Source organism: Monodelphis domestica, chromosome 4 (assembly GCF_027887165.1).
Source record: "Monodelphis domestica isolate mMonDom1 chromosome 4, mMonDom1.pri, whole genome shotgun sequence".
In the NCBI taxonomy this organism is placed as follows: domain Eukaryota; kingdom Metazoa; phylum Chordata; class Mammalia; order Didelphimorphia; family Didelphidae; genus Monodelphis; species Monodelphis domestica.
Genome location: NC_077230.1, coordinates 436,421,882 through 436,432,013, shown reverse-complemented (window position 1 = coordinate 436,432,013; position 10,132 = coordinate 436,421,882). Strand labels below are relative to the sequence as shown.

At 44.8% G+C, this 10,132-nt stretch overlaps 1 protein-coding gene across 3 annotated transcripts in view; it reads left to right on the top strand.

Annotated features, from left to right (window-relative positions):
• Positions 1-640: 640 nt before the first annotated feature.
• LOC103095662 (zinc finger protein ZFP2-like) overlaps positions 641-10,132 on the top strand; it is a 33,957-nt gene continuing 24,465 nt past the window's right edge. Inside the window, exons 1-3 of one of the 3 annotated variants that reach the window (XR_008911666.1) lie at positions 641-790; positions 2,502-4,470; positions 4,994-5,104. Coding sequence is in view for 2 of the 3 variants with exons in the window: in XM_056796455.1 (XP_056652433.1) it covers positions 2,670-4,326; positions 4,994-5,115 (1,779 nt within the window). In the remaining variant the exon portion in view is untranslated. Of the gene's footprint in view, positions 791-1,728; positions 2,178-2,501; positions 4,471-4,993; positions 5,116-10,132 lie in introns of those variants that run through there. The other 2 variants (XM_056796455.1, XM_056796456.1) reach the window with 2 other exon arrangements.

The window sequence follows — 10,132 nt, the reverse complement described above, 5'->3', positions numbered from 1 at the left end:
GAGAGATTTCTAATGGAGTTCATGAGAAAATGTGAACTAACTGCTAGAATAATGGCACCATGGATCTTCCAAATGGGGAAGACAGTTCCACCCAATTATCTGCAACAGAGGCTGTCTCTCTTTACCTGAGGGAGAGGGGACGTTGTCCTGGTCCTAGGTCCTGGCCAATTAGCGCTGTTCATTTCCTGAGAGAGGGATAGTAGGTTTATGAGACATAATATATAAGAAATAACTTGAATATTGAGTTAGTGCTGCCTTCTGCCTCAGTTTCCTTCTCTGTCAGAAGAGGGGCGGGGGTTCCTAGCACCTCGTCCCCAGGCCGTGGGAAGAATGGATCAATTACTCAATACTTATTATGCACCTACTGTGTGCAGCGCACCAGAATAGAGGATACCCTCAGAGAGATTCCAGGCTAAGGAGGAAGAAGCCCAGCACCGGAAACGGAAATGTGAGTAAGCCTCAGCTCTTGAGTCCTGGGGAAGAATCAGACACAGCGACTCCCCCACCAAGTCTCTAAACCCAGTGGGAGGAACCCGAGACAGGAGAACTACATTTCCCAGAATGCCAGTCGTGAATCTCGCTCTCTCGCTCTCCTGCACACACAGCGGGCCCCTCCCCTATGGCAGTCTTAGGGCATGCTGGGAATCTCATGCGCGCAGGTGCAGCTTTCCGTAGTGACCACACTTGTCAGAGTTCAGTGGCAGCTCAGATGACCAGCGGGCTGTGGCGAGTCCGCTCCTGCCCCCTACCCCCCTGGGGGCGTCCGAAGAGCAGCATGGACCAGGCTGGGGTTAGTGAGCCTGAGAGTGTACTGGCAAGCATGTGGCGTGTGCAGGAGCGAGAGGGGCTGAGGGGGCGTGCTCGGGTGCCAGTGTGTGAGAGGGCTTGGGTGTGGGGCGTCTGTTTGTCGGTGTATGAGTGACAACAGGTCCGGCCCGGGGCAGTCCGTATCCCCATCGGGTGTGATTGTGTTTCCGGGGGTGGGGTGTATATGTGTATCTGCCCTGGGAGGGCTGGGGAGCAGAAAGGCTTCGGGGAGGACGGGGGGTGGGGTTACCCGAAACCTCCCCTCCTCTTGCTTAGACCCAAGACTGCCTTGGCCCCTAGACCTTCCTGGCTCTGAGCAGTCCCTTCCAGCTGGACCTCGTCCACACTCTCCTCTTCCTGGTCCATGCAACAGTTTTAGCCCGCTTTTCTGTGTCCCCTATTTCACAAGAAAGGAAATGTCCAGAGCTAGCATTTCTGTAACCCTTATGGATTCCTCAACAAGCCCCGTGCTGGGGAGGTGCCCTTTTTATAGATGGGGAAAGTGAGTCAGACAGAGTTGAAGTGACTTGCCCCAGGTCACAGGGTCAATTCTATCTAGGCTTTTGTCCTTCTGTGGAGATACAGTGGTTTCTTTGGACATTACTACAAATACCCAATGAACAAAAAGTGAGGAGGGCAAAAGGGAGTGGGACTTGGACCTCAGTCAGTCAGCATCTATTGAGAGTGTGTGTGGGGGGGTAGGGGGGAGGTCTTGGTCTTTAAAGGGCTGTTGAGAAGGAGAAATCAAGGAAGTGCCCCTGTCAGTCCGTGAGGAAGGAACCATGGCGGTGCTTTGTCCTCTCCCAAATAAAAGAATGGGCCAAAGGACTTGAGTCAGGAGGCAGCTGGAGGACAGGGGTGCAGCCACAGGATGGGGGGGGGTAGGGCTAGTCTGAGCCTTTCCCCAAAGGGATGTTTAGGTCAGAAGGGGCCAAGGGGAGACGCAACCAATATCACCATAATGATAGAACAGTTGGAGGATGCCCATGCACACACCTCATGGAAGAAGTTCTGATCTTGGACACTAAAGAAACGCCAACACATTTTTCTCCAACACCTACCTTGATGCACATCTCCATCTCTCACTTCTCCTACTCCCATTACACAGTAACTTCTCCTAGGAGTTTCCTTTATTAAAGGGTTTTTCTTAATCTCTCTCTCTGTATCTTTAGGAGGCAAGAGAGCAAAAAGATTTCTAAGTGGAGCAGAACTGGCAGGTGCCAGTGAGCTGAAGATTCCATTACCTAGGAGACGAGGGAGATGAAGGGACAGTTGGTGTCCTCCAACTGTTCTTTCACTATGCATGTGAAATTTACCAAGAATGACTGTGATATCCAAGTTGATTTGAACTGTAGTCTAGCTGTTGGGAGGTTAGTTCACTCCATTCTGAGTTCATGACCTGAGTTATAAAATGTGCTTAGTAGGCTGCACCTCCTTGTATCATAGGTGTGTTGTGGTAGTCCAATGTTATTCTATGTTAAGGTACTTCTAAAATCAACCATCTTGTGGATGTGACCAAATGTTGTATATCCAAAGACTGGTTCTGGCAATGTATGTTTGAAAATTCTTCTTTTTGACTGGGAAAATAGAATAAAAATTTACTTTACTATCTGCCATTAGAAGAAAGAAGTTATATTTTTGTGTGCATGTTTTTCTATGTATATATCATTATTTGTTGGTTTTTGTTTTTTCAGCTGCAGACACCAGATTTGAAGTGAATGAGATGAATACAAAGCTAAGCCTTTTTTTGTGGAAGAATCTGACCAGTAAAAATTCATAAGTGACAGTCCCTGAGATTTGAGTGTAAGAGAAATCTGTGACTCTTATATCAACGTAGATAAAAATCTGAAGGGTGACTGAATATGATGAAACCAGAAAGAGATTGTCAGTATTCAGTCCTAAATGAGTGTAACAAAATGACCTCAGGGAATGACAGTTTTCAGGACAGCAAATATAGCAAATGCTTTATGCAACATGGAGAGCTTCTTCAATCCCAAGAAAAGACTTCTGAAATTCACATGTATCAGAGTAATCTAGGGGAAATGGCCTTCAGCTGGAGTTCAGACCTCATTAGACAACAAAAATGTTATTCTGGAGAAATGCTTTATGTAAGTAATAAAGGTGGGAAGACCTCCAGTCAGAACCCTAAGTTTACTAGACGACAGAGAATCCACACTGGAGAAAAAATTTATGAATGTAATCAATGTGGAAAGGCTTTCACACAGAGGGGCAGTCTTCATGAACATCAGAGAATCCACACTGGAGAAAAACCATATGAGTGTAAACACTGTGGAAAGGCTTTCACATTGAGCTCCCAACTTGCTAAACATCAGAGAATCCATACTGGAGAGAAACTTTATCAATGTAAACAATGTGGAAAGGCTTTCACAGAGAGCTCCAACCTTGTTGTACATCAGAGAATCCATACTGGAGAAAAACCTTATGAATGTAACCAATGCGGAAAGTCTTTCACACAGAGGGGCAGTCTTAATGTACATAAAAGAATCCACACTGGAGAGATACTTCATCAATGTAATCAGTGTGGAAAGACTTTCGGAAGTAACTCTGATCTTCGCAAACATCAGAGAATCCACACTGGAGAAAAACCTCATGAATGTAATCAGTGTGGAAAGACTTTTACACAGAGGGGCAGTCTTGGTGAACACCAGAGAATTCACACCGGGGAGAAACCTTATGAATGTAAACAATGTGGAAAGGCTTTCACAGGGAGATCCAACCTTGTTGTACATTGGAGAATTCACACTGGAGAGAAACCTTATGAATGTAATCAATGTGGAAAGGCTTTCAGAGAGAGTTCCAGTCTTGCTAGACATCAAAGGATCCACACTGGAGAAAAATCTTATGAATGTAAACACTGTGGAAAGGCTTTTACAACAGGCTACAATCTTGCTGAACATCAGAGAATCCACACTGGAGAGAAACCTTATGACTGTAATCAATGTGGAAAGGCTTTCACACGCAGCTCCAATCTTAGTAAACATCAGAGAATCCACACTAGAGAGAAACCTTATGAATGTAAACAATGTGAAAGGGCTTTAACATTAAGCTCCAATCTTGCTGCACATCAGAAAATACACAATGGAGAAAAGTCTTATGAATGCAATCAGTGTGGAGAGACTTTTACAGGGAAGGGCAGTCTTGCAGCACAAGACAGAGAGAAACTTTATAAATATAATCAGTGGGGAAGGACTTTCACCCAAAGCTCCTGTCTTGCTAGCCATAAGAGAATACGCACTGGAGAGAAATCTTATGAATGTAATCAATGTGGAAAGATTTTCACAACTCGCTACAATCTTGTTGAACATCAGAGAATCCACACTGGACAGAAACCTTATGAATGTGATCAATGTGGAAAGACTTTCACACAGAGGAACAATCTTGCCAAACATCAGAGAATCCATGATGGAGAGAAACCTTATGAATGTAATCAGTGTGGAAGGGCTTTCACTCAAAGCTCCAATCTTGCTAGACATAAGAGAATCCACACTGGAGAGCAAGGTAAGGAATGGAGGGGTAGAAATGGTGGAGGAATGAAGAGGTATATAGGATCCAGAGGTCCTCACCCTGCATGTGATTGCTTCTTCCCTTGAAGCGGAATTCTCTCTGGCTTCTGGAAATCAGCCCTGCATGTGCAGATGCCTGGTAAGTCTGAGAGAGGACCTTTAACTGCACCCTGCTTCTGCTGATTGCCCTTTCCTTTGGGCCTCCTGTTCCCTATCTGACCTTTTGGTCAGTGTCTGCCTGTTATGTCAGGAGCACCTCCTTCCACATCTGGCTCTTGGGACTGCTACTTGTCAGGATTCCTCATCACATCCCAATGGTCCTGGAGTGCCATCCTCACCTTTACCACTGGGTTACAGTTGCCCAACCTTCATATCTCACCCATAGTATCAGGGAAATCTGAATCAGGGGTCATTGTGGCTTCACTGGTCTCATCTCATCTGGGATCCCAAGCCCCTTCTACCTTTTGGCTCTCTGTAGGAGAATGGGGGAGAGGCTAAAGATGGGGTTAAAGAGAGTGGGAAGTCTTCTGGTTCAGTCCAACTTCATTTTTAAGGTAGAATCTCCCTGCTGCCTTAGGTGGACTTAGGTGGACTCTTCCCTGAGGGCAGGGCCAGGACCTTTGTATGTCCTCTGAGACCTCACCCTTTGTAATTCCTTTTAGGCATGCAAAGAGGAAGTCTCCCCATTTTGAAGATCCTCCATGAAGAGGACCAAAACATGGTCCAAGGAAAGGCTGTGGACCCAGAGGGAATGACCCCTAGGACTCAGCGACCCCCATCCCAGGTGAGTGCAATCCATCTCCAGACTTGACCAACTTCATTCAAAATGGAATTCAACAGAGGTAAGGAGGCTGCATCCTGTTGGACTTTAAGCATCTTTTGCAGTATTGTCAATAGAGCAGAAATTGTGGCATCTCCGTATCAAGCATTGTGCTAACCTCCTAAGGATACAAAGAAAGAGAAATAAAATCAGACCCTGCTCTCAAGGAGATCTCATTCTAAACCAGAAAAACCGTGTGAGCATCTGTGTCCAGAGAAGCCCTGTGTACTCCCTTGTGTAGGTGGGAGCCCTCTGAGAGAAAAGGTCCTAGCAGTTTAAGGGACCAGAAAAAAACTGGTTTTTAAAAGATGAGGTTTGAGCTGAGAAAAGAAGGAAGCCAAGAGGCTAGGGAAAGAGGGAGGACATTCCAGTATGAGAGGCAATCATTAGAAAGACATAGAATGAGGTGATACAGGGTATTGATGAAGGATCAGTCAGCAGGGCAGTGTCCCTGAATTAGGGAGGAGGTGGAAAGGAGGAAGGTATAAGAAGACTGGAAAAGAAGTTGGGGCTAGTTACACGGTACCTGCTCTGTGCCACTAGCCCTCTCAGTATGGTGTCATTTAATCCTTTTGGGAGAATTGTCAGGGTCGTTGCCAGGGGCAGCTAGACTAAGGCAGCACAGGATGCAGACAGATCTAGGGCAGTTTTATTTTTTTTATCCACTCAAGAATATGACCCATATCCTCAATAGGGGATGAACACTTTTGGTTTTTCAGTTCTAGAGATCACATATATTATATTTGTTGTTGTTATATGGTTTTTTTGTTTAGTCATTTCAGTTGTGTCTGAATCTTTGTGACCCCATTTGAGGATGTTTTTTGCAAAGATACTGGACTTCCACAGAGCCTCAGGGAGCCAAGAACAGGTTCCCTATCTCTGTTCATTGCTTCCAAACTCCTTTTCAGAACCTTCCCATGTGACTTTAGGCCCCTCAGTTTGGCTTAAATTGCTTCCATCAAGTTACAAAACTTCTAAGGGCTCCATCAATGCTTGCTATCTGTATGAACCCAAAGGTCAATACTGCCTGCTTCCACATATATCATATTGCATGAATTTTCCAGGTCTTTAGTAGCCCCTGCCTGAATAAGTGAACCCAGGGTCCAAACAGACAGGTATACTCTCATTTATTCTTCTATTCAAGAGTAGGATACACTCCATCAACTCCAGGCAAGGCATAGGAACCAAATGACCCAGTATTTGGATAGGTCAGTCAGATCTGTGAGGCAGACTTAGAAAGAAGTTTTGGATACAGTCAGGTAAGGGTACATAGACAGGGAAAGGGACATTTTTAGTTAAAGAAAAAGGATGGGAATTTAGGGTTAAAGTTAGAAGGATCTATTAATAAAGTCTTTGGGGGCAGCTGGGTAGCTCAATGGATTGAGAGTCAGGCCTAGAGACGGGAGGTCCTGGGTTCAAATCTGGCCTCAGACACTTCCCAGCTGGGTGACCCTGGGCAAGTCTCTTAATCCCCATTGCCTAGCCCTTACCGCTCTTCTGCCTTGGAACCAATACACAATAGTGATTCCAAGGTGGAAGGTAAGGGTTTAAAAAAAAAATAAGGTCTTTATCATAGCTACTTACTTCAGTCCAAAGAAAACAGTGTCTGCTTCACTAGTCAGGTTCAGTAAGCCCATTTTGCATTATTTGGCCTAATAAAAAGAAATGGGTGAACCCCATGAATTCTCTTAAAGTGAGAGGAGGATTGGAAGTACTGATGAGGATATTCTATACATTTATATAAAAACACCAAATGTAGCATCCAATGTAGTCAGTTATGTTCTCTCCAAAATTCACTTTTGACAGCCATTACCCACTGACTGTAGGAGAGCCTCAGTGGTAAGTGCCAGGGAATATGAGTGTTAAAGATGTAATTGTGCTTCCCAGAGTTCAGAGAAGAAAGAGATTAGCAGTAAGTGGAGAGGGAGGGGCTAAGCTGGTTGAGGACAGCATTCCCCAATCAGGAGAGCAGGTCCCAGAGCTGGAGACCTTAGTGAAGCAAGAGGCATGGCATAAAGGTGACATCAAAGACCACTTCTTGTTCTTAGAATGCTAGTCAGTTAAAGTACAGGGAGACCATTTCATCTTTCCGACCCCTTGGCTTTGCCCTGCCTGGGCTCTGCAATTCATAAATGTTTGTTTCCTACATTCCAAATATTCACAAGGTAAATTGTAGCAAATCACACAAAGAAGGTGGGCCAAGAAAGGTTTCTTTCAGAAGATGGGATTTTATTCCACACTTGGAGAGAACCAGTAAAACTTGGAGGCAGAGACTAGAGAAGATAGCAGTCAGAACTTAGAGGATGAGGGAGAGGAGCTAGGAAAATGCAGGGTTAAAGGATGGAGAGTGTGAGGAATAGCAATGAGGCCACTGTCACTGGATCCTGTGAATGTGGAAGGGAATAAGATGGAGGGGGTGCTGGAAGAATGGGAAAGGGAGCTCACAGGGTGACCAGCCTTATACATGTTGGCTCAGGTATAATTTAAGCTCTAGGGTGTTTTGGAAGCCTGGGAAAAGTCTAGGGTATAAGAGGGGTTATTTGAGTCATAATAGCAGTCCAGATGGTGGAGGACAGGGTTTGGAAAGGTGAACCAGGGAGATTCTTGAGGTCCTGGTCCTGGATCCCATTGGAAGAAAGTTCTTGTCCTGGGACTTCAGAGGCAGGACAGGTAGGAATCTTGGGACTAGGAGGACCCACCCAGAACAAGCTGACTCAAAACAGAAACTGCCTTCTTCTCCTGGACCTCAGATCTCTGCTTTCTTCCTTTGCAGCTAAAAGTCTATCTACCAGACTTGACTCCAAGGGCTGCTCCCTTTCTTGCTATTTGTCCAGGCTCATATGCTAAAGGTCCTAGAGTGCCAGCCCCACCTTTATCATTGAGTCATGGTTGCCAGACCTTATATCTCACCCATTATATCACTTGGGGCAAAAGCTCTGCTTCAGGAGTCATTGATGCTCTGATTAGTCTCATCCCCTCTCAGAACTCAAGCTCCTGCTTCCTTCTGGGTTTCTACAAGAGGTTGGGGGACAGGAATGGGATAGAACAGAAGGGATAAGTGAGTGTGGCAATTAATCTTCATTTTCTGACGTCCTCCCCTCTCCCCTCGCCCCCCAACTTGGCCCTACCTGCTACCCTCTTCTTTGCGTTGGATTCTTTCTTCTGAGGGCAGGACAATGAGTTTTGTAACTGCTTGGGACCTCTCCCTATATAAATCCCTATAGGCCAGCATCCTGCCTAGGAAGAGAAGGGAAAGACATCTCCCCTTTTGGGGATTCTTGTTCTTTTCCAAATCAGCCTGAAGAGAACCAAGGTCTGGCCCAAAAGCAGGGAGCCTAGAGCCAGTGAATGACCTCTGGGCCTTGGAGACCCTCATTTATGGTCATTCTAATCCATCACAGTCCTGACCAACATCAGCCAACATGGCCACTTCCATCCACAAAGAAGATTTTATTTGATGCTGACCATCTCTTGTCTATGGATTATTTCTTTAAAAAAAAAAAAGCCCTTTTATTCTGTCTTAGAATCAATACTGTGCTTTGGTTCCAAGGCAGAAGATCAGTATGGGCTAGGCAATGGGGGGACAAGTGACTTGTCCAGGGTCACATATCTAGGAAGTATTTGAGGCCAGAATTGAACCTACCACCTCTTGTCCCTAGGCTATGAGTTGTTTCTTTACAAGCATAGACATAAAATTGAGTACAATGGTAACAACACTGCCCTGCTCTCTTTACCTGTGCTTTGAAGTATATCAATGGTGCTTTTTCATCTGGAACCCTGATTTCCTGACATGTATCCTCCATTGCTGCTTTCTGTGTTTAAATTCTCCATCATTACAGCTGATTGATAAGGGAAACACACTTTCCTCATTAGTCTGTATGCCTTAGGTATCATGTCTTAGCTCTCTTTTTGCTTGTCTAGCCCATCTCCTCTCCTTTTTGTTCCTTTGGACCACATTCTCCCTTGTAGCAATCAAGGGTCAAGGAAAACCCTTCACACTTGTGTCTTGTCTGAAGAGCCATGGAACAGAGCCCTGAAGGCTTCCCCGGCTCTTGTCCTTTCCAGAATTGTCATCAGAATAAGGGATTGTCCTCCTTGTGCTGCTCACTCTGTCTCAGCTCACACAAATCTTCCCAGGCTTCTCTGAATTCCTCTCATTTACATTTCTTAATGTAAGACTTTAGTAAAGTAAGACTTTAGAAAGTAGCTCCTCTGTGCCAGGCACTGTCTTCGGTCTTGAGAATCAGCAAATGCTCTAAGTCAAAACTTGATGGGTTTGTTGATTGACATAAGCAAGTGATGTTCATGATGAACATAGACCTTAAAAATGGGATGTACTTGGGATTTTTTTTTCTAATCTGGTTCATCAACATTTACTAACTCACCACTTCCTGGCTCCCTGCTGTGTTAGATGAACTTACATTATATTTCAGTGCTATAGGAATCCCAGAAGACTCTTCCTCCATCATGTAAGGACATCAGGAAAGCTGCTAATCTCCTGTTGTCTGAAGAAGAAAAAGTGGCAGACAGTAGATGGAAGAAGTTGAAAGAAGGGTACTAATGGAAACAAGAGGAAGTGGGAGAATGGCAACATAAAGATCAAGACCCAGAGCCCAAGAAAGTCAACTTTTGATAATAACGAAGAATGAAAAATGAGGAAAACATCTAGAAAAATGCCCTGATCAGTTAACAGGTGGTCTTGAAGAGACTACCCTTCTGTAGATACAGAGAGAAAGTACCATATAAAGAAATGATCTCAATTCCAATGAGGTCCCACTTTAATAGAGGAAACACCAAGTACACAGAAAAATAGATACAGTTTCAGTATAAGATTCAATCTTATCAATAGCTGAGTACAGAGTGGTTTAGAAGAGAGAAGACCAACTGTGAGAGATACTAGGTAAGGCTTCATGCAGAAAATGGTGCCTAACGTGTATGTGTTTTATATAGAGAGAGGAACTCCCAAGTTGAAGGGGGGAGA